Source organism: Balearica regulorum, chromosome 18, assembly GCF_011004875.1.
Source record: "Balearica regulorum gibbericeps isolate bBalReg1 chromosome 18, bBalReg1.pri, whole genome shotgun sequence".
In the NCBI taxonomy this organism is placed as follows: domain Eukaryota; kingdom Metazoa; phylum Chordata; class Aves; order Gruiformes; family Gruidae; genus Balearica; species Balearica regulorum.
Window position 1 is genome coordinate 5,466,312 of NC_046201.1, and position 24,621 is coordinate 5,490,932.

At 46.5% G+C, this 24,621-nt stretch overlaps 2 protein-coding genes across 2 annotated transcripts in view; both read left to right on the plus strand.

Moving 5' to 3' along the window:
• Positions 1 to 10,699: 10,699 nt before the first annotated feature.
• On the plus strand, positions 10,700 to 10,999 carry SMIM36 (small integral membrane protein 36). The gene has a single exon (XM_075771017.1). The coding sequence runs from the start codon at positions 10,715 to 10,717 to the stop codon at positions 10,997 to 10,999; it is 285 nt and encodes a 94-aa protein (XP_075627132.1). The 5' UTR covers positions 10,700 to 10,714.
• MMD (monocyte to macrophage differentiation associated) overlaps positions 10,957 to 24,621 on the plus strand; it is a 45,883-nt gene continuing 32,218 nt past the window's right edge. The window contains exon 1 of the mRNA XM_075771014.1: positions 10,957 to 11,093. Coding sequence (XP_075627129.1) covers positions 11,053 to 11,093 — 41 coding nt within the window. The 5' untranslated portion in view covers positions 10,957 to 11,052. The remainder of the gene's footprint in view (positions 11,094 to 24,621) is intronic.

Genomic DNA, 24,621 nt, shown 5'->3' on the forward strand with positions numbered 1-24,621 from the left:
TTCCTTTTCACAGGATGACCCACCTCTGACACAAATGGTAGATTTAATGCCTGGAGGATTTTAAGCACTCAAAATTTCCTCTTTGACCACCTTTGCTACATGAAGATTAAGTGTGCTGCTAATCAAAAGAAGTTGTTGAGCAATTGGCTAAAATTGTTGAAACTGTTCTCAGAATACCATGTACTTGTGTCAATTTTGCTTCTGATTTGTCTCCACTGAATGACCCAATACACAGTTAAGTGCTACTGGGTAGTTAATTACTTACTTGAATGCAGGAAGAGAAGTAATTTTATTCACATATGCATCAAGTTGGCCATCTGCTTGATCTGGCAAACCAAGACCTCAGCAGTCACCTGGAGACAGGAAACGCAATAGTGTTTCCATACCAGATTTTCTACAGCAGTAAAGTAACAGTAAATGCCAGCAAAAAACCGCATGAGCCTCTGGCTGCAACCGGAGCAGCCAAGGGACCTTAGAGACAAAGATGTACACACCTGTGTGGCTCTATCCATATGTGCTCCCCTCCTTTGGAACCAGTATATTGACTTTTAGGCTGATGTAGTCATCTGGTGATGTTTTTGTGGGGCCATAATTTATTTTGATCTCTACATTTCAACTTCAGTTCCAGACTAGAGTGGATCTCAGTTGTGGCATTTATATCCTACCAATACACGAAAGTGTTAATATTGCCATTCTTAGGAAAAAACAACCTGAAGTACCAGTGTAGAGCTCAACCAGATTTCAGAACTATATTTTGGCAGGAGTTCACATGAACGGGTCTCTAGAGCATCACAGGGGTTTTGGTCAGCTGGGTTTGGGTCCAGAGCTCTGGGGAAAGCTTGGGGCAAAGAAGTCCTCATTTCATGCTGTGCTTGTGAATATTTTCATGGTGACCTTCCCACCACCTTGACCTCTACTTCAGCTCAGGGCTTGTCGGTCAGTCGAAGGATATGTTTTTCTTGAGTTTGGCTGAGTTTTTTCTCAGAGAGGTTGAAATACATTGACAGGAACAGAGTGAAACCAGAATGTTATGAATTAGCAGTAACAAGATGTCTGATGAATGACATCAAAACTTGACTGAAGCTAAGCCTACAGTGATACACAAAGAAGACAGATAGGAACCAAAGAGGAAGCCAAAAAGGAACAATGCAACAATGATAAGATAGCAGTCGGGAAAGAACAATGCTAAAATGATTTGGGCTAAGTTTGCAGCAGAAAATTGTGCCTGGTGCCAAGAAAGAAACCCGAGGAACATGGCAGGACTGACTGCAGTATAACAGATGCATCTAGACAACAGGGAGAGCTCAAGTGTCAGGAGCAAGGCTGGAAGGAAGAGATCAGAGGCCCAAACCTCCCGATAGCATGGGGAAGTGGTTCCCTCCTTGTCAGAAACAAAAAACTCCCAGGAAAAGTCCCTTGCTGCAGACTGGAATCCCACTTTTGTCCAAGGAAATACAAAATTAAAAGGTGGGTGTGGAAGAAGTAGAGAGAGTTAAAAAAAAAAACCCTGGTGGTAAACAGAGTGGAAGTGGGTGAGGCAGGGGAACAGGATTCAGTTCAGACTGACACATCAGTTATTTATTACTGTTTGTATCCCGCTATCTTACATCTCAAAAGGAAGGCAAAGGCTTTGTCCTCGAGGGCCGGTTATCTGCACCCAAGGGCGGCTGGCAGCAGCATGGTTCCCGTGACGAGGGACCACGTCCCTGCCATGGAGGTGGCGCCAGGCTGACCTTGTGCGTCGGCCGCGAGGTGCGGTGATGGGAACGGGAACTTGGGGCGCTGGGTTGGTGATGGGCTGCTGTCACGTTTAACTTCTCCTGTGGGCAAATGAACTAAAAGAAATGCAAGATGCTGTTAAGGAGAGAAAAGAGAGGTGCTAACGCTGATTAGGTTTGAACATAGTGGGAATGGCAGAGTTCAAGGAGTCCATCTCTATTCAGCAAAACATGTAGGCATGTGCCTTAGCTGTAGGCATCGAGCAAGTCCTGCAGCCTTGACTGAGGATTAGGTTTAAGCCTTTTCTGTTTTTCTGAATTAAACTGATGCTTTAAAAACTTCACGAACTTGAAATCAGGGACAGCAAAGACAGTCTTGCTTTATTTTTTCATATTTGTTCCCAGAGGCTTGTTGGCAAAATTGTACTCTGTGTACTTTTACAAAAGAAATCTAGGACATAATTATTTGAATAGAGAGCTATATGTGATAAAAATCTGTTTATACCACAACATCTCCAGCCAAATGATTGACGTATACATTTCTGTCCTTCCACTGATGTAACTTTTCAATTTCCTGTTGATGTCTAAGCTTGATTTATTTTTCCATTTATTTGGGTTTTACAAAGAGCACTAAAGAGCTTGGCACTTGGGTCTCTTTTTTCATCAGTTCAACCCTCTTAGTCCTCGATTACTTCATTGTTTCTGCAAACAATGAAAAAGAGAGATGGAAAGAACAGCTGTGAACAGCTGGTTTGTTCACCAGGTGTCTGACTGGTATTCAAGTATCCTCTTTTGAGGGAGGCCTATAGTCCCTGAAAAACCCTAAAAAAGCTAAATTCAGAGTTTACTTTATTTGCTGCCTTCACACATGACGTGACACAGATTTGCAGAGATCCCAGCCTGAAAAATCAAAACAAACAAGAAAAGCTGTTTCAGGAAACCTCAGGGTTTTTTCTCTGTAGAACCCCCAGAGCAAAAAGCTCTGCAGACCATCTTAGGCAGATTTTGCCACATTATTTTTAGAGAATCCTTCTTCTTCTCATCATTCAAATCCTCTCTGTCTTCTTAACCCACTATTGTATTCAACAAAGCAGTGGTCAGGAGTCAAAGCTGGAGACCACTGGGTTTGCAAGGCCACTTCAGCAGCGGCTCCTCATGACCGTGGAGACTCTTGCGTTTTATTTTGCCTGTGAACCTGCACACTTGGGCAAAGAGCCTCTACCTATTCCCAGCTCAAAAAAGTCCTCTGGTTCCTTGAAAAGCAGCTATGTGTTGCCAGCTGTCCCAAGGTAGCAGAGTCCTGAAAGCAAATCAAGAAAAAGCAGATTGAATTCAGAAGCAAAACTGATTTATTGCCCGCAGATTTGTAACATGATCACATCAGCACTCAAACATGCCCCAGGAATAGTGATGTATTCCTTACATCCCGCCCCACGGAGGTTTATTCAAGGCAAACAGAAAGACAAGCAAACGCACATGTGTCACCCTGAGGAAAGACATACAGATTTTGTGCCAAACAGAACCGGGGAACTGTTCAGCAGCTCTGGCTGCAATGGCAAAAATTAGTGTGCAGCCAAAAGTTGGAGCCTTCAGTTCCTCACCTTCCCTCTCTCAGCCTGGGTACTGGAGTTTCTCCTGTATGTCTTTAGCACCTGACTTTTCTGGGAGGTCACCTAAGGGTGCCAGCACCTATTTTCCTCTTCCAGGCTGCAGCTGTGCTGGTGAAGAGGTTACCACCCCAGCACACCCCCAGCTCTCGGCGCACCACGTGCCTCTTGCTAACATGCACAGTGAGCCGGATCGGCAAAATCCACATTTACTGGGAAAGAAGAAAGAAAGAATATAGCCCTTAATCTTCATAAGCAATAAAACAAGAAGCTATAGCTCTCACTTTGTGATTTCTCATATTAAGTCCTTCACAACCTATAATAATAATTGTATTATTTCTGGCAGCCACAATGTAGTTAATAGCCCAAGTTCAGCTAAACACACATGCCTGAGCTGAACGCTGTGTGCGTCTAAATCCATCCCAATTCGGCAAAGCATATGAGCAGGTACTTCAGTGCCAGGGAAATAAGGGAAGTGTATTCTTAAAGACTTGGCTAAAGTTATTTGTGGAGCACCAAGTCAGAACAGTGGAAAGGATGGGATACTTTATATAGTGTAATTTTGAGTTTGATAGTAAATTCAGATGATGGAAGCAAAAGGAGATTCACTAAATTTGATCCAATCATGTCTATATCACTCTGATTTTATATCTGCATTATCTTGATTAGCTCTTGCAGAAGATATGTTACGGGACAGAAGACAAACCAAGCGATCAGCCTAGCTTCAGCAGAATTGCAAACACAATTTGAGTCTGCTTTACCCATGTGTGACCCATTCCAGGAGACTTGCATTCAATATCAAACATTTTAATTTTCTTCCTCCTGTTTTTAAGTCATTTCACCATTAAAAATGAGAAGACATTTACATTTGCATATGCTTTTCAAGCAGCAGCGGACAAGTGGACTGAATATTTCACAGCACATCAAACTAGATTTGCCACAGTTCGAGGTAATTGAGTTACCTAGAGATGAAAAATAAACACATTCCCTTTCTTCAGATATTAATCCTCTAAAGGCTCTCGCTGACTAAAACACTGACTAAAATGCACGTACACTCTGTTGATTTCAGCCCAGTTATGTTGATAAAGTTATAGAGATGTATCTCACATGAAGATCTGGATCACTGTTCTAAAATCAAGTCATGGGGTTTACCTTTCACATCAAATCTCTCTTCCTGGCTAACAAAAAAGTCTATTAAATTTTAAACTATTTGATATGAACATTCAGCATCATTTGAATTACATCCTACTGGAGATCATGAAAGGGTTCCTGTCTGACTCTCACACCTTGTGAACCCACTGGCTAGGGTCAAGCTCTCTAAACCCTCAGTCCCTTTGTCATGCATCATCCAAAACGCTCTCTTAGGAAAATGAATTATCTTGCCTGCAAAATCCCTATCCAAAGCAAAAATGTCACAGCACAAAATCAGATTATTTCAGGTTTTGCTTGATACAGGACCAAATGGAGCCAGGCCTAATGCCAGCAGAGCCCTCCAGCAGGGAGCTTGGGTAGGAGTAAACACCAGCACCCCATTTCTGTTTGATATAGCTCAGCTGGGCCATGGGTTTGGGGGATACATCTCACCTGGAGCCCTGAGACAAAGAAAAAGCCATGAGAAAAAACAGCTGATCAGCATCTGCCACCTCATGGCAACTGGTTTTATTTTACTGAGGACCAAATCCTCTCCAGCTGAGACTTTTCTAGTAAGTTAATTTGCAGATAAAGGAAACTGCTGAGTATAAAGGGCTGTAGGTGGGAAGTGTTTTCATGAGTGTGGTAGCAATGGTGTCTATGTTTTTGGGAAGAGGAGCTGAAGATGTGTAGGCAATATCCATGAGCAATGCTTAATGTGGTAGGGCTTCAGTCTTTGTTTTAGGCTTCTGACTTTTCTCAGCATGACTCAGGACATGCCTAACCTCAAGTGTTAGCTGTCTCTTTCACCTCTGTAGGGCTATTCATAGTCTCAAAGTCAGACATTTCACTGACTAGTGTCTTTGTGGGTTTAGGGTCCCGGGAGGGAATTGCAACACAAATAACTAAGCAGACTAGTTCTGTATCGTAATGACTATTTTGTATCTTTCCTTTTCATCTTCCTTCTTGAAGTTGTATGCCTTTCTCAAAAGCAGCATTTTAATAGCTGTTTTCTAATGGCAAATAGATAACAAATGCACCTCTAAAGCAGGAAATAGTTTAACCACTGCACCCAAATGCTTCCTGAGAAAAAGCATCGTAGAAACCCTGAACAGTAACAGTGGAAACTTTTTTATTTCCCCTTCAGATGGTGACAAAGGAGTGACACCATTGACCAAAAGAGCTTTAAAAAAAGTAGAGGACCGCTTCCTAGTAAGCAGTGCTGTGCCTTGCACAGAGGCATTTGCTGGAGTCTGGGCTCCGGGGCGATGCCCGTGATCTTCCATTGCCACCTGCTGGGCACGGCCGCGCCGGCAGCCGGGGAACCGTCCCTGCTCCCGGGGCTTTGGGACGCTTTCATGCGGAAAGCAACAGCACCTACGTGTGGTCGGCCTGCATCAGGCACGCGTAACGCTGTGGTGATAAGCTAATAAAGCCTGAGCTGAAAGAGGCTTGTAGGAAAAAGAGGCGTGAACTCATATGATTACCTTGTACGGCTTTGGTTGTTGTGAATTCAGGTGTACGGTGCTGCTGTGTTGTTCTCCCGGGTGCTGCTGGGCTCTGCTCTGTCCCTTGTCCCTCATTATTTTTAGTGGCACTGGTCAATTCCAGTCCCCTTTCACTGCAGTTCTCAAATACATTAAATTCCTTCCTGTGCTATGGAAAATAGGCAACTGGGGAGACCTGGGCGAGCAGCTCCTTGCAGAAGAGGCCACTGCTATACCCCGAGTAAGGGAGGGGGTCCAAGCCCTCTTCCACCCCAGCAGAGCTTGTGCTAGAGAAGGCAAGGCCCCCAAAGCCATAGGCTGAGCACACTTGTGTGTGTGTGTGTCCTTTACAAACACCAAACATGGATCAAGCGGGTGTTTGTCCCCAGGGAGGAGCTCAGTGGCTGCGTTTCTGCCACTGGTATATGAACACGATGTGTATAGCAAATCTGCTTTCACTGGATTTGCCCTGAATATTTAAAATTTGGACTGTGGGTATTGGGGTAACTGGAGTCCGGTTCCTGATAACACCGGCTTTCTCCCCAGTGCCCTTAAATCTCTGTAGCTTCCCTCTTAAGTTATGACCTCTTGTATGAGGAAGGCAATAGACTCGGGCAGTTGCCTGCAGGCCGTGAGTGTCCACCTTTGCTGTCCCAAGCTGCAGAGACAAGGCAGGACAAGATGCTGTCCAGGGTCTGTCCTTTCTGATACCCCGTCTCAGGCCATTCATTATTCTGTTTGAAATACGCTGGGATTGCTGTCATCTGTATTCCTCTCTTTCACACTGTACCAGGATTGAAGAGATTTATTTCCTAGGGGCTATTTTTAGCAATGACACCACAGTTAAGCCAATCGAACCTGGCAGTGACAGCTATCTCACTGGGTTGCAGCGCCGAGGTACAGCTGGCTGGAATCGGGTCAGCTGCGCCCAGCGTGTTAAGCAGCGTTTTCTGCAGCACACGAGGCTCTGTCGGCTACTCGGGCTTCACTGGGAAGCACCAGGACTGGAAACTGCTTGTTGCTTCCATATGGCTGAGTCCAGCAGAGCCTGGTCCCTTTTGGATGTTCTGCTGTGTACATCCATCTCAATGTATTGCTCAATGTGTCACGCTTCTGAGCTGCTGTGTCTTGGATCTGCTGGCCAAAATGCTTGTGTGATCAGTCCTAACCTGCTATAGTCAAAAAGAGGTGGCACAGGAGGGACCTGTTATTCAATGCCTGTGTTAGAGATGAAGCTTTAGTTTCTTACAGACTGATTCCTTCAGCCATTGCCTGCAGTCCCTTTGCTACTTGTGCTGTAGTTGCTCTCAAAACAGAGCACTTGTAGCTCTCTCCCACCTCTTCCCAAGACTTTAATTCTTAAATCTGTTATTTCTCTGATCACAGATAAATTCTTTGCTGTTTTTAATAACCTCTGAACTTTTGTACTGGGAAATTCACTGTACAATGGCTTCAGGCAAAAATTACTGAAAACCATGTAACTTTCTGACATGTACGCTTTATTCCCTCATCTCTCATCCCAGTTGAATTGGCCACTTGCAAAAGAAGAGGTGCTTTCTGTCCAGAAGTGTTTATAAAATGGGGTGGAGAAAGTAAGAGGGGAAAAAAATGAGGGAACAACTGAGTGTGGAGTTGCATCGGTGGTAGCTGGTGGCCTTAGGTCCCCAGCTGGGAGCTCTGGCCCTCAGGGTAGGCTTTTTGTCAAACATTAAGTAATAGAATAGTGGAATAAATAAATAAATAGCAGACTCCAGCTAATCCACTTTCAGAGGGTATATCGGAGGCTTGCGCAATGCACTGTCTCTGCACTCTGGTGCAGCTGGTGGCAGAGCTGATCTGCCCTTTGCAGCACTTATAGCAGAGACAAATTTTGGACATCTGAGGAAGGTGGGTCCCACAGACGCTGTCTCACCTCTCACTGCTAGAGCCAGCCTGCACAAGGCAATGCTTCGCCCTGACCATCATCTAGGCTTCCGGCAGTACTGGGGAAGCACGCGCATGATTTGCTTAGGTTTTTCCCAATCTTCCAAAGTTCCTGAGACTCTCACATGGGGAAGATGTGTTCCTGCTCACTGCAGAGCCGGGGAGCTGTCAGTACTCCATCAGCGCAGATGCAAACAGGGATTTGAAAGACTTTTCTCAAGAAAAGGGTGCCGGCATAAACAGCATGAGGAGGGCGAGATGCCAGAGGCTGACGAGGGGTGGTCAGCTATGGAGCTGCGGCTGCAGGAGGGAGCAATGCCGGGCAGGGGAGGGCTCTGGGATGCTGACCCTGAGAGTTTTGCCAGCTTGCTGGAGCGAGGCTCCACTATAAAAAGCCCCAGCGTGTGTGCAGACCAGGTTCCCAAGGTGGCATGACGCTCCTGGGAGAGGGGTGCTGGCAGGCAATATTAGACCCTGGCGATCCTTGGGGGCAGGAATGTCAAACACTGAATGCCTACGGGACGTGGGCTGGGAGGAGGGAATCAGTAACTGTCTCAAAGCCAAATCCCCTCTCAGACTTCAGTTTGCAGCACACTGACTGTGGACACGGGCTGCTGTGAGCAGCTCTGGCTCAAGGACGGGGCTCCTGGGAATACAACAAAAGCGTAAATGTGAGATCTCCTTGCTGCAAACTGGGCCCTGAGTGCAGCCTTTGGGAAGTGTTTTGAAAGTATAATATATTCTCACTCTAAGGCAGTGCTTTGAGAAGGTGCAGAGATGTAGAAACATGGAGGCTTTTGTCTGCAGCAACACGGAAGGTGATTTTTACCTTTTCAAAAGTCCCCCTAAAAGCTGGCACGATGCCTATCTAAAGTAAACACTTAATGTCATGTATCTCCCAACTGCGATACTAGACAGAAATCTGAAACCAAGCTATTAGTGTGGAGGGCTCTAGAGGAGACAATTCAGGTTTGGCAAACTTGCTGGTACTAAATAAATGCAAGGGAGAAAAATCCCATCAACTTTTCTGCAAGCACAGTGCTGAGTTTTCAGAATCCAGGCTGCCATTTGAGGACTAGTTTAAGAGACTTAAACTAACATAAAATCTCATATCTCTCTCAACGTGTGAACTATATAGTATTTACCACTTTGGCACTCATTTTTTGTAGTGGAACATGATTGAAATTTAAGACCGTAAACCCTCTTGCCTTTCAAAGGCACTTGTGCTTCTGAGGGATTTTCAAAAGACTTTCAGTTTCCCAGCGAGCACTGAAACCAAGTCGCAGCTTCGATCCTCATTGCTTTGGAGGAGAAGTGCATAATTAAAGCTTTAGCCTGTCTCGAAATATCTCAGCCTTATCTAAACTACATCGAACAGCCAAATGCTTGGTCTGCTTCAGATGTGGCACGAGATGTGCATCAGACACACGAGGGTCACGCAAATGTGCATCTTTGGTGCTGTGGGGTTCCCTCCTCCCCGCTACGTGTGCATCTTGCAATGCCAGGCTTGGGATTACTTCTCGATACAAGCTTCTTCTCAGCTAAAGAGCCATGAGGGCAGACAGTGGGGGACGCAGATGATGTTGGCCTTAAAACAAGCGGCATGTGTCGAGGTCTGTGTGGCCCCATGACATATTTCTTACTCACAGCTTAGACGCGCCGGATCGGATTGCCGCTGACACGTAAAGCCCTTTTCCACAGCTCTGGCAGTGCTAAGAGCTGGGACAGCCTAATCTCTTCCTAAAACCCTCCTGTGCTCTAATGCTGACCAAAACCTTGGAGTTTTGTGTGGAAGTGGCGAGCTGTGGTGCTCATCAGCATCACCTCCTGCCCTTCCCCTCTGCCTTCCTGGTATCTTACACAGTGGTACACCTTTCGGTTGGGGGAGGGATGGCCTCTGGCACAGTTTTCTAGGGAAACCAGCAAGCGCTGTGTGAGCAATGCCGGCAGCTATACGTGTGTCCCTACTCGCTCATCAGCTTCAGAAATGTAAATCTGGAAGATGCAAAAAATACTTGCAGGTTTTGTGGCTGGGCAGCTCGGCACTGCTCCCAGGCAGAGGACAGCCACATCGCAAACTTGGCCTTTTATAGCAAGCAGAGAGTCCGCATAGGAAAAAGAAATTGGTGGTGCCCAGGCTACAGAAATGCTCCAGTCGTGTTGCACGTTCTCGTACGTGGGAGACTCGAAGGGGACAGAGCAGCCTGGGGAAAGCAGGCTCCTACAGCTCGGTTTGTGCAAGGGCTGGCTGGGCAGCGTGTGACACGGTGGTGTGATGTGTCCCAGTAATCCTGATATGGAATTGGGTAATAAAAGTCTTTAATTCACTTTAAAAGCTCTTCTGTAGCACTAGGGCAGGGCAAAAAGGTCTTAGTCGAAATCAGTCAGGCTTATTAGATTTTTGAGAAAAGTTACCTTAGAAATTACTTTCTACCTAATTTATTTCTGTATTTGTTTACTAATTACACAGCTCAGTTTTCTTCAGCCCATGAGTCCAAACCCACTTGTAGAAGGGAGGTTCTGCAAAATGCCCTTAGAGGAAACCCATTTTGGTACCTGTCCGTCACGGAAAGAGAGTCCCTGAGCAAGGGGGATGTTTTCCTGTCAATGTAGCATTCAAATTTAGCTTCTGCCATTGTAGGCAACGTGGCATTAAAAGAAGGAGCTTAAGTTATTAAACTGAGCTGCTTTAATCATCCAGTTCGGGGAAATCCATTGCTACAGGAGACCTGAGGATTAATGTATTTTTACCGCAAAGCCAATACATCTATTCTGATCAGTTAGTGGTTGCTCACTCGTGCATATGAAACTTCATTCTCTGGGTTTGCACTCCACAGTATGGGACCAAATGGAGTTTTATTTGGAGATTGACCCTGTTACCTTGAATCTCATCATTCTGGTAGCTAGTTATGTTATTTTGCTTCTGGTTTTCCTGATCTCCTGTGTGCTCTATGACTGCAGGGGGAAGGATCCCAGCAAGGAATATGCTCCCGAGGTCCCTGCAGACACCCAGCCTCCGATCCGGCTGGTGGTAATGCAGCAGGGCTCCCCCAGCACCCGCTGGGCAAAGGGGCTCGTCTCTGCCTACGAAAACTCCTCTGACCTGCCGGGGAAAAGGACTACTGTTGTGTAAGGGGACCCTGCCTCGGAGCTCCGGTTTCTGCTGATCAGCTTGCCTCATCTGCTATGTTTACTCTCCGTTTGCAAAAGGATAATGCATTCACAAGGTAAGTTGAGACATCAATTTATTTGATACGGTGCTATTGGGTCATTTTATGTTCGGCTATGTTCTGCATTGATACAGCCTTGCAGTCCTGCCTGCAATCCATAAAGGGACTAATTTCCATTTACGCTGCTGCTGCCGCCTTGCAGCCCACTGGCAGTCGGAAGCAGTGACGCTGTCATCCACTCAGGCACTGAAGAAGGGCCTTGGTTTAATCCTGAGTCGTGCGTGGTACTGTTATTTTTGCAGGAACACGGTGTTGTTCACAGCATCCCACCCCTGACGGGCTGAGCCGTGCTGCCCTGCAGTATCGGCACATCTTCCTCGGTCGGCAGAGTGCAAATGACCTTGGTAGGCTGTTTTTCTCTCCAGTGAGAAAAGAAACGCTAAGGGTTTTTAAAGGATAGAGATAGTGCCTGATAGAAGCCAGCTGCTGCTCCCATCAGAATTTAATACTTTCCATGTTGTCTGTAAGCTCCCCAGAGGGCAGTGCCTAGCCTGGCTTGGCACTTACTTTCTGTAGGTAGAACATGAGCTCTGCTCTTACCGGGCAGAGTACCCCTTGCCCTGCAGAAATCCCCTGACAGGATACAATACGCTTCCTGGAAAAGCTGGGTACAGTGCCTCCTGCCCAAGGGAAAGAGTGAAGCGGGGTAAATTTACCAAGTAATGCAATATGTGTGAGTCATCGCCGCCATCTGCCCCACTGAAACAGGAATTTCTGACCCTCTGCAGCAAGTGCGACCTGTGTCCTGGCTCTTGATGTGTGTCCCCACATGTCTGACCCTGCCTCTTGCCCCTGAGCCTTCCTTCAGCTGTGTCGTGTTCCAGCTGGGCCGCATGAAGGCTGTTATTGTACCTCCAGTAAATCTGACGTTATCTGTGTCAGCTCCAGTTATTCTTCCCATAATTTGGGAGCTATAAGCTAAAGGCCTTTTTGGCTAACAGGTTTCTTCTGCATCTTGCTGGTTTCTTCCTTTTGGCACTTGATAGGCTTAAGTTCACGTCTCTTGAAAAGAAGGGAAATGTTTTCTTTGTCCTCCAGGTGAAGCACAAAGGGACAGAGACAGCTGATCTGTAGCCACAGAAGTGGCTGCAGCGATGTGTAGCTGTCCCCAAGCACAAGCCAGCCCAGGTCCTGCTCTGCCCTGTCAGCCTGGGCTGCAAAACCCACCCAAGAAGCTGGGGAGACACTGCCTGGGTTGGTCCCTGCTGTGTTCCGTGCTGCCAGAGACACTTTGTCACTGGTGGCCAAACCAGCTTTTAAAATTAATTTTGCTGCAGGGAATTTGTGGTTTAAGTTGGTTTGTTCTACCCAAACGTGTCCATGATTGAGCAAAAAACTGAAATCTGTTGTCTGAAATCCTGAGATGGGATGCTTAACGCCAGGCTACTGTGTCCCTCTAGACAGTGCTTGAGTAGTATATGCTGCTCTTTAACTGGTGGATTTTAACTGGCTATTAAGGGAAAGATAGCACTGGACCTACATAGTTGCAGGTGTCTGTCCCGTATGCTATTTTACATCATCATAATGTGAAGTACTCAGACTCCTATAGAAAGCTTTAGTAAACACGCTGAGATTTATTACCTGTCTACGTCAAGTGTCGTGGATGAGTCACTGGATGCAGAGGTCCTAATGCCTTCAGGACAGGCATTTTAAATACTTCCAGAAATAAACTGCAGTGAATTCGAACCAAAGGTGAACAAATCTGTTGTGTGGCTTGCATGGTTTGTACTCCAGCTGGGCAGTAACCAGCCGCCTGTGCTACATCCCCAGACGCGCTGATTTATGCATCAGCCGCCAGAGCATCCTGGCACTGGCAAAGAAATCTCAAAATAATGGAGTATCTTTTTATTTATCTGTATTTTAAAAGAAGCAGCCAGAATGGTTAGTGGTTTTTCTTTGGGTTTCTAAATTCTTGAGGGTGAACCCAAGTTTTGTTTTCAAGCTGTGCTTTGCACCCCTGTAGTTACAGATACGCCTGGTTCTGGAAGGAAGCCAGAACTGGAAGGAAGGCTCCCGAGAGCTGCGGGATTGAGTAAAACCCTTGATGTGATGAAACTGGTAATAAATTAGAAGTTGGTGGCATGATTCTCTGCCACATATCATACTGAAATCATTATGTTGGATGTCTTGTTTCAGTTATTTAGCAATGAAAAAGTGCAATTAGTTAACTGCAAGTTGTAGCTGCTTTGGAAAAACTTGGCAGTGACTTCAGCTGCTGGTATGTTACGGCCGCCGTCACCCACGCAGGCCAGTGTAATCTTTCCTTGGGCTCTCCTATCATCTGCCTTATCTTCAGCTTCTAAGCTCTTTAAAGCTTTTTGTGTGTTCATATATCATCTAACATGCTAGGAGCCTTCTCGGTGATAAGGGATCCTTGGTGTTAGGGAACAGAAATAATCTTTGCTAAGACGACCTTGGGAAGGGGACTAAGAAGAGCTCAGAAGTATCACAGAGCGTGGCACAGCTGTTTTCTTTGTTGATGGTGAAATGTCATATAAAATGCCACAATGCCAGCAGAAAAGTTCTGCAGGTTTTTAACGAAGGTCATGTAAATAACAATACCGTCACACATCTGCTGTATCTTTGCCACTGTGTTGATGTAAGCAGTTGTGGTGGGTTGACCCTGGCTGGACACCAGGTGCCCCCCAAAGCTGCTCTATCACTGCCCTGCTCAGCTGGACAAGAGAGAAAATACGACAAAAGGCTTCTGGGTCAAGATAAGGACAGGGAGATCACTCACCAATTACCGTCATGGGTAAAACCAGACTTGACTTGGGGAAAATTAATTTAATTTATTACCAATCAAATCAGAGTAGGATAATGAGAAATAAAACCAAATCTTGGGGCACCTTCCCCCCTCCCCTCCCTTCTTCCTGGGCTCAACTTCACTCCCCATTTCTCTCCCTCCTTCCCCCAGCAGCACAGGGGGACGGGGAATGGGGGTTGTGGTCAGTTCATCACACGTTGTCTCTGCTGCTCCTGCCTCCTCAGGGGGAGGACTCCTCACACTCTTCTCCCGCTCCAGCCTGTGGTCCCTGCCACAGCAGACAGTCCTCCACAAACTTCTCCAGCATGAGTCCTTCCCATGGGCTGTGGTTCTTCATGAACTGCTCCAGCGCAGGCTTCCCATGAGGTCACAGCCTCCTTTGGGCATCCACCTGCTCCAGTGTGGGGTCCTCCACAGGCTGCAAGTGGACATCTGCTCCCCATCATCCTCCACGGGCTGCAGGGGGACAGCCTGCCTCACCATGGTCTTCACCACGGGCTGCAGAGGAATCTCTGCTCCAGCGCCTGGAGCACCTCCTGCCCCTTCTTCTGCACTGATCTTGGTGTCTGCAGAGTTGTTGCTCTCACGTGTTCTCACTCCTTTCTTTGGCTGCGTTTGTGTGTGGGTTTTTTCCCCCTTCTTAACTATGTTGTCCCAGGGGCACAACCACTGTCACTGATGGACTTGGCTTTGGCCAGCGGCGGGTCCATCTTTGAGCCGGCTGGCATTGGCTCTGTCGGACATGGGGGAAACTTCTGGCAGGTTCTCACAGAAGCCACCCCTGTAGCCCCCTTGCTATCAAAACCTTGCCACACAACCCAAATACAGTAATACATGCAGACACAGAGACTTGCAAGGCCCTGCTAATAAATACTTCTAGATAGCAAATATTCTCCAGATATGTAGTTTTCTCTAACAGCAAACCTTTTGTGTACACCAACCACAGCCTCTGGGCTCCTTGAGACTCAATGGCAAAGTTGCTAATTTTGGCGTGGTCAAGTTTTCTTGCTTAAGCTTTAGGCAGTCGGGCTGTAGAGCCACAGGCAGTGCCTGGGGACGCTGCAGGCAGGGGAGCAGTCTGTAGGAGCACAGTGTTCACTTGTAAGGAAATTTATCAGTTGTGATAGAGTTGGTGGACTCTGCCCTGAAACGTGGAGGTAAAAGCAGCAAATGACACTTTCCTCCTGATAGTATTTCTAAACAGTTGGTAAAATCCCCTTCCAGAAAATGAGAGACTAAAGCGCATCAAGGACTTTGTCTTCCCAATAGGAATAAAATGGCTTTCTTAAAGCTTTGTCCATACTAAACCAATAATAGTGTATTAAAGCAGTGAGGGTGCCCTTGGGTATGTACAAGAATTGCAAGTAATCAAGTCACTGCGAGCAAAATTACTGCTTTGTGGAGGTCTCTGCTCCCATGCTTTACTTAATGACTGTGGCAGGATAAATGCATACAGATGGGCTTTTACCAGCCCGAGCTTGCAGGAATTCACCCTTGAATCTGCATTCCCTCGAGTGCTTGCAGTCCTCTGCCACATCCTTAGCATCATTGCGAGAAAATGGGCACAAATATTCTCATAGCAGTGCGGCTGTTTTCCCTAAACTGCATGGTGAAAAATGCGTATCCCTTGCTGGAGTTCACAGGGTATAAAAAGCATCCTGAAAACAGGCTCTGCTGCTGGCTGTACCGAACCGAGCTGTGCGAGGAAGTTCTGCAGAGACTGATAATTCCCTTTGAGATATCTGTATGGTCTGGCAAGCTCCGGTCCACAGCTGGCAGCGTGGGGAAAGCGCTGGGATGTCACGCTGTGGAGAGCTGCAGTTGGAACAGCACTCACATAGCTCTTTGCACATTCTCTGTATCTGGCTTTCCCATCACTGTGCAGTTCTTCGTGGATTTGTGCCTTGCTTAATCTTAACCGTGCCTATGGAGGCATGTGTTTTGCCTAGAGAATCAGGTAGTATTTTTAGGGCCTGGATACCTAGCATAGAAATACAGTTTTGAAGTAGGTGCCATTTAGAGATGAAGATGATGTTGGTTAAAACTGTGTTAACATTTATTCAGAAGCAATAAGAGTTGGAGAGCACTGGATGGATAGACAAGGATTTAGGAAACATTCTCAGTTCTGCCCCTTGGTTTATGGAGCATCCGTGGGCAGCTCATGTTCCCGTAGTGCTTCTCTCCATGTGTCTCTGCTCTGCATTAATTGTCTCTGCTCTTTCGCCCTCGACGCTGAGATTTCTCTTAGACGTTTGTGTGGTTCATAATGGGGTTAGTACACAACTGGCATGCAGGGGCTGCACTTGAATTTCACTCTCTGCACTAACCCCAGTAGGTTCAAAGAAAACAAAATAAAATATACTCCAATAAAAAATGGCCCGAGCGGGTGGAGTGGAGAAGTCGATGAACAAGCCATGGTAAATCTGGGGAAACCACGGACATAGAGCCTTAAGACACTTGCTTTGGGTGAGCTATGGTCATCGTGGTGGTCTGTCAATCTGTAGCTCTGTGGTTAGAAGGGAACTGTGTGGTGGTGGGAGGATTTATTGCTGTTCTGCAGGAAGCAGGAATTCGCTCTGCACTGGCTTGCTTTCAGTTGGCTTTAGTGCCTTTTTAAAGTTACATATTACTGCTTCTGTAAAGCCTTTGTTAAAGGGTTTCACAGAAACAACGGGAAAAAACCCCTAGATTTCTCCAACATTAATTCAAATCAAAAGTGTGATTACATTCACTGAAAATACATCTTTCATGTGAGTCTTTTCCACTGTAAATATACTGTCTAAGCCTTCAAATTTTTTTTTTTAAATCCCTAATAAGCCACTACATGTGAGTAGAGGATTAGTCCAGACAGACTAACCCATATTCACGAGGGAGAATTCCTTCCTGTGCAGTGAATTTTTTTAAATTTGAAAAGGGATAAATCTTTTTTTTTTTTATTAGCACATTGTTCTTATGGTGCAAATGCTCATCTGCTGATAGTGCTAAGTATAGAAGCACAGTAACACGCGCAAGTCAAACCCCTTGGCTGTAAGAAGAGCTTAAGACATTTTTATTGCCTAGAACTGCACCACCTTGCATTATCAGCTATTCAGCTGGTGTAATGGTGGCACTTTGGTGGGAATGCCAAGAGATAAGAATTGTTATTGGGTGTTTAGTTGGAAATACTGTTCTTCCAGCCATGAGCCAATATGACTTCATGCTTAGGGGAGCCCTCCAGCCCAGCGTGCCATCTTTTAGATGGATTAAAACCTGCAAGCCCAAGTCTCTCAAGCTACCTTTGTACTTTTTATAAGGCAAAGCATTGGCCTGTGTCTCCTGGTCCTGCTCCAGTCCCAATGACTTTGTGACTCTCCAAGTGCTTGACTCCTCGTGCTGAATCTGTCCCGTCGGGTCTGGGTGTTGACAGCAAATGCAGGTGCACTGCCGATGTCCCTAAGGGACTCCTGCAGCCTGTGCCCGCAATCGCTGCGTTTCAGAGGTGGATGAAATGCCCGTAGCGAGGATGTGCACAGGAGGAAGGCGCGAAGGATGGGGGGACGTACGCTGGAGTCTACTGGTGGTTGCTGCTGCTGGAGGAAAGCAGGTGGGCTCCTGGGGCAGCTGTCAGGACTCTGAGGTAGAGATCTGGTCCTTCATACTTGAGTGATAGAAAGCTAAATTGTTTATAAATAAATTGCTCTGACATTCACAGCAGAAAGCTTTCTAACTTAACAAGAGAAAATCATACCAGAAATATAAAAAATGGGAAAATCAGAATGGCTGCCATCTCTAGCTTCTGTTCCAACTCCTGGGTTTGTCTCCTCGCTCCCTCCTCCTCACATCTGCTGGTTTCCTTGGAGACGCTGCTGCTTAGTTTCCCTCTCTAATAATGACACTGTTTGACATTAACCTTTCAGAGAGGCATTTCCACCCTAGCGTGACTATCCGGGTGCAGTTTTTGGAGGCAAATACTTGTCACGAGGCATCTGAATCCAGCAGCTGATCGCTCAACCCAGGCTGCGGATGGGTCAGTCCCTTCCAGCTCTGCAGCAGATGTTCTGTGTGGGCAATGCAACTGTGCCCTACTTTCTCCATCTGGTAATGGCAGTAATAATTGTTACGCAACTGGGGTGTTGGGTTGATTTAATTAATATTTATGAAGGAAGATGAGATCCTTTCACAGGCAATGCTACAGAGATATTGTTAATTATGAATGATTATATATTTGTCTCTCTTCCTGAGCACATATGAGACTCGGACATATTGTTTAAGCACACACATTTCGCATTCCTTCAGTACTGAAGTTTATTGGGCCCATAGTATAGCTCTTCATCACCCTAAAAATGCACTGAACTTAACTGCTATCGACTTCAGCATGAGCAAAGAATATAGGCTTAGCATCCACCTCTATTTGTATTAATGATATTGCCTAAATCATCAATATTTTTGCGTAACTTCATTAGGTAATATTTTCGTGTTATTTTTGTAGCTCAACCACTTCTTTTAAATAAAGTAAATCTACAACTTCAGGACAATTCTAGGTCTAAACCTTGCAAGAAAGGGGAGGGGAGTCACATTCTTCCCCCTATGCCTTCTTCAAATGACACAACAGAACCCCAAAATTCTGAGGGATTAATGTCAGTTGCCTCAAGTTTATTGCTGGAAACTGGGCATTCATATATCAAATCTAATAAGCATAAAGGTGGATTGAAAAAAGATCTGTGAGTAGCAGCACTTGATTTAATGTCTGCATGTACCGCTTACCCTCCCCAACAGAAAAAACCCAAAACACCAGTACTTGATGGAAACACATTAATAGTGCTTATTACAAGTGATTTCTTTCCTATTCTCTGCATGTTCTTCCCCTCTCCGGAGCATGTTAAGCACAGACTTGATATAAGTCACATACTTGTTTCCTCAAAAAGAGGAAATCTACTTGTTTTCCTTCCAAAAGAAGAGAAGACGTCAGCTGCCTTGGCTTGCTAGAGGACACACACTTCAGCTGTCCTGACCTGAAGGACAGGTCCCTTAGCAGAAAGGATCTGGCTGGATTGCAGTTGGTTCCCAGCTCAGAGCAGTGCAGGGATGTGGTTTGCTATCTACAGGGCTCGTGGCAACAACGGTTCCGTTGAATCATTTCTCATCAGCCACCAACAGCCCTGCAATTTCCAGCCCTCCAGGCAAAGCACGCAGGTTACAATGGCAGACAAGGTGCGAACCCAGGGACACTGGAGGGAAAGAAAAGCTTGGTACTGAGATGGGAGTAGTATTTTATCACTTTTTAGACCAAGTTTACACTGAAACCAGGGTGGTTTAATAATGGGTGGGTATTTTATTACTAGCAAAAACTCTGATGCAGACATGATTACACCAAGAAAAAGTAATTTGACATTAAGTCTTATTTTGCTTGCTGAAACTATGTGTACTAACTTGGCAAATAATCTCCTTAATTAATTGAAGCTCTATTTACAGTTGATGGAGAGAGAAAGCTTGTACAGACGTGTCATCAAGTCTCTTCTAGCGCAGACAAGGCTCTATAAAGCTGCATTTTTATTTATATACATCTGCAGAATTGAAAATCGGGGCAATGCTTGTAAAGCCAAGTGTTTCGTCCCTGGGGTATTGAATAGAAGGCAAATCTTTGGCATCGGGAGGCTCCGTGTTTGTTTTGGGAAGGAGAGCTGGCAGGGATCCTACTGCTAACTCTGAAGATCTGAGGAAAAGGCTGGCTGGAAAGAATTATGTTGTGACGCAGACAGGGGAAAGCCAGGAAATTCGAAGCCAGGACAGAGACTCCAATCTTAACTCATTCTGGCACGGACAAAATAATTGTGAAGCGTTAACACCACCTCCTTGGGACACGTATTTATGAAACGTGCTGGTGTTTAAGAGTTCCTTGGGAGGATGGGAGGGTTTTACCAATTTGTTGTGGTAGAGGTTAGAGAACTGCTTGGACAAGTGGGAGCTTTAAGCTGTAACTGGAGGAGAAGATATGGCTCATCATTGTCAAGTCTGCGTGTTTCTGCAACTGTCTTGGCAGGGTTATTTGGCCTGGGAAGAGACGTGCTGCTCTCCTCTTACTACCTCGGCAGAGTTGAAGGGACAAAGGACCCTTTTTCTCTCCCTCCAGCTAACTTTGTCTTGCTAGCTTTGCAATGTGGCAGGTCCCAGGGGTTCCCTCCTCCTGTGATTTTGTGTTCTCGGTATTACAAAAGTCCATCTGCTTGGTGGGGTGACAGTTAAACTGCCATTAGGAGGATGTAAGATACTATCGCCGGCTGGTTAATGGGAAATGGTTTTGCAGACGGACTCACCACTCTTCCCCTTTTGCAAACAGAAAATGCTTCGCCTGCTTCATCTGCTTAAGGTGAACGTGTGGGTTTATTTTGCTGCCTGTTTGCTCTGTTAGCGTGCAGTGGAAGAGAGGAACCCCCAGCCTGGCGTGTACCATCCGAGGGGAGCAGGCAGCAGTGGGCAAGGGGGCAGAGAAAGGTTCCAGCATGGGGGGGCTGAACGGTGCCTGTTCCAGCCTCCCGCCGAAGGTTACCAAAGACTGTCCCGCAGGGCAGAGCTTCAAAGCACGGTCACGCTGTAGGGCCGCCGTTTCCTGTTTTGTTTAACAGCTGCTCTGGAGGAGGCGGGTTGTGACGGTGGCTTTTCTGTGCCCTCTCTGCTGGGAAGCGCGCAGGGTAACCTGGAGTAGCAGATGTTAAGAAGCCAGATCATTTCCATTTTTCTAGAGCAGAAGTCAAGGCACGCTTACGGGACGAAAAGGATGAAGGAAAATGACTTAAGGCCAGGCTGTGCCCTCATCGCCTAAGGGTGAAGCACCTCTCTCTGTTTCCACACTTAGCAAAGTCTTGCTCTTACCAGGTCTGGACCAGGTCCAGCTTTTTGCTATTACTTGCTTTCCAGGCAGGTGTACAGCAGCAGTCTCACCTGCCTGCGATGCGAAGGCACCCTTTGATCTCCAGGTACTGCCCATCCCGTGGAGCGAAAGCTGGGTCTCAGCAGGCACCTGCACATGCTCAGAGGCCAGACCCTGCAGGATGAGCGCCCAGACCCCGCAGGATTGCAGCAATGCACGTCCTGAGCAGGGCCAGGTGGGACGTGTGCTGCCAGCGGTACATCTCTGAGTTGGAGCAGCGTGTGACGATGCTGCAAGTGTGGGGCAGCTTCCTGTCACCACATCATGTTCAGTGCAGGGCTCGAAAGCATCCTTTTGGGTCAGAAGCATTTTACTGCTCTCGTTTGATTTAAAGTGCTATCCCGTCAGATTAGCTCTGCTCCTACAGGGCACCAGCTTTTCTGTCTTAATGGATAAACCTCTGTCAGCCAGATCACGTCTGTCTTGAACTCGCAAAATAACCCACCAGAAGGCAACGAGGGCTCAGATAAGCTCTGAGTTCAAAGGGGCACATTGGGCTTAAAACTCTCAGCGTGCCTGATCGTGACTTCAACCTAGGGTGGGGACAGCAAGTGCCCAAGATGGCTGGAGCAGAGCAAGGCCGCCACACTTAGAGAAATAGGTTTGTAGGTACAGCCCGGCTGCTGGCATGACACAGGCTCCTGCAAGGGGCATGTGGCAAAGTCAGAAACTGCTTTAATGTTTTGCCATGGATTTAAAAAATTGAAACAATCATAATGCATATCTCCTATTAAAAGATAATATAGAAAGAAAAGCAACTATATCAGCTTCTTTGATTGTTATACCCATATTAATGTATAATGCATGCATACACCTACACACACAGAGACATGTCTTTGTGCACATAATTACAGGCTGTTGTATAAAGATTGCAGGGCTTCTATTTTAACCCTGTATTACAGTATCTTGAATTCAACACAGAAGTCACCCCAGCTTGATTCTCATTCTTCACCTCACCTCAGATCACCCTCTTTCTCTCCTCCAGAAGCTCATGGGACAGGGCAGATGACAGTCAACTGCATAAAGCAACTACTGTCCTAAGCGTCATCTTTCCAGAAGCATGTTCTGGGGTGCAGGTACGGCCCACCGTGTGCACGTTGTGTCTCCCCACAGATCACTGGTCTTTCCGTGCTCCACTTTTCAGATTTGCAGGGGCCAGATTCTGCTGCCTGGGACTCAGGCGTGAACCAGCGGGGCTCTGCTCTCCCTTTCCCTGCTGCAGGCAGGAGGTTACTCGAGGTAATTCAACAGGATTTCAGTGGAAATACCCGGGGTGACATGAGTGCAAATGCATGGCAGGAGAGAAGGTCCACGCTTGCACAGGTACAACCACGATTAATATTTGGCTGCCGTGCTTCAGAGCGTGTGTCAAGATGCGATTTGGCTGCTGGATGTGCTACCTGGGCGTTTCTGCCATCCATCTCTGGTTTGAGGTCGAGCAGCTCTCTGGCTGTCGGTTTTCACACTCCCCTTGTTGCTCTTTGTACAACAACGTGACCACTAATTGCTCCAGCTAATTAACAGTTAAAAGACAATGTCTCAGTCCCCAGACCAACCCATGGATTTGAGCAAAGCTTTCCTGAGAAGCAAGGGCAGCTACAGCTATGAACACCCGAACCCCGTGTCATTAGAGCATGCACCCAGGAGCACAGCACTTGCCCTTGTTTTCCTTTCGAGGGCCTCGAGCAATGTTTTTTCTTAGTCATCACTCAGGATGCTTCAGAGTGGACAGACAGACGGCATTTTTCAAGTGGAGGTGGGATGAATGAAATCAAATATTTGATTAAATTTGAACTAAAACAGTTTGTGTAATCAGACTGTCTTCCTTTGACGTCTGTCTGTCCATGAAATACAAAGTGGCAAACAGCAGCTCCGGACTTAGAACTCGAGTCCCTCCCTAACAGAGTGACCGTCCTGTTCAGCAGAGAGTTCGCTGGGTTCCCAGGGCTTTATTTAAGGTTTGGTGCAATAACAAAAATAGCTTCTTTGCTTCTTTTGAAGACTTTAGTATCCTGCAAAGCACCTCATTCTCTGAGTAGCTTTGCACCTTCGGAACTGGGGTCCTATGGATAGAACCCCCCAAAACCTCGCGTGCAGAGGGGATGTGTAATGTTACCGATACAGCAGCGCGGGCGGCTCCTTACCCAGCCAGGGCCAGCTGCTGGTAACAAGACCCTTGTGTTTGTCGACCAGAGATCTCATTTCTGGCAGACCTGTGCATCACAGAAGGCAGACTTGTACACAAGCTGTAAATCATCAGGTCTTTTCCTTCACTACCTTTTGCATATAAGGTAATAGCAGTCCTACTTCATTTTGACAATGCAGTAATTTATCGTTTGACAGTGGCCTAATGAAAACCCTGCTGTGCTTCTCACTGGAATTTAAGAATCGACATTACAAAGAAGTCCTTCCTTGACCCTTCCCTCTTGGCCACTCCTGCAAATTAGAGTGTCTTCATTTTAATGAGCTCAGAGGATTGGGGAGTTGCAAGAAAAAAAAAATCAGCTTCAAAAATACCTAGCCTCTTCTTGTGAATGTGTCAGGACATGTTTTTAGATACAGAGTTCTCTTACCTGAACAGGCTTGTGCTCTCCTCATTCTGTGATTTCTCCAGCTGAGCTGTTTCTTGGCTCTAGCCTATGGTTTATGATGCAAGGCCACGTTTACTTTGCATGAGGTATGTTGCAACATATAGAGCAGATCTTCAGCTGGTATACATCACCCCAGTCTTTGCTCCCCTCTCTATCGCTTCTGCCGTCAAATCTGGATGGCAAACCCTGGGGCACCCGTCTCTGTGTGTGTGGATGGACATATACATAAACACACACATGCATGTTTGCAATATATATAGCTCTTTGCAAGGCTTCCAGGAGCTGGGTCTGAACTGACAACGCAATCACACATGCAAAATGGAAGAATACACACTTAAGGGAAATGACAGTAAGAACAGACAAGGTCAGGAGATGCTGATTTCAGGGCCTTCCTCTTTCCCAAGGGTAGATGGAGGGGTCCCTGGAGCTGCACGATTCCCACCCGCGGGTCCGTTCCTTGGCCACGTGGGCCCTGAACTGTGCCCACAGGCAGGGATGACCCACGGGTGACGTGGGGACAGAGCCCAGCTCCTGGAAGTGCTGCAGTCCCGTGCTCACACCGCCTGGGACGGGACTTCTGCTTCAGGGCCAGGCGACTGCTGCTTTTCTAGGGGTGATGGTTTGTGACTAAGTACTCGCTGGCTGCAGGGTTTGTAAAGGAAAACAAAGTATTTGTCGGCAGTTGAAAAAATGCAGCTGAATGTGGGGTTTTTAACCAAAAAGTGTCAAAACTGGCCACGCATCTTGTTGCCTTTCAGGATATTGAAAATTTTCCATATTTTAGCTTTTTTTGTTGAGTGAGCTGATTTCTTCCAGAACTGGTGTTATGGGGTCAGTCAGATTTCAAGCCCAAGCTCGTGGCTATGGAAACGCTCCTCCTCTCTTTTACCACCCTGAGTGCCTGATGAGAAATCCAGTCTGGCTTCACAGCCAAGGGAGAGGGATGGGTACCTCCAGAGGAAGTTTGGATCTTAGTCGGATTTTGTTTCTTCCGAGAGAAAGCTAAGGGCATGAGGCACTTCATTTGGATGCTTAAGGTTCCGTGGGAAGAATGCAGGTTTGGTCTCTACTGTAGGTTTTGGGTTTCTGGTCCCGGAGGTGATGTGAGCACAGCTGTGAGACCACTCCCTGTCTTAGAAAATATTTGCTGTGTGAACTATACATTAGAATTTGTATAGGCTCGGGTGTTGTGTAAATAATAGTCTTTTGTAGTAATACACGTACACTATCTTGCATGGATATTTATTTAGTACCACGACG

Bases quoted from the DNA above. Each gene is read 5' to 3' on its own strand.
- SMIM36 (XM_075771017.1), top strand. From the start codon at position 10,715: ATGGAGTTTTATTTGGAGATTGACCCTGTTACCTTGAATCTCATCATT.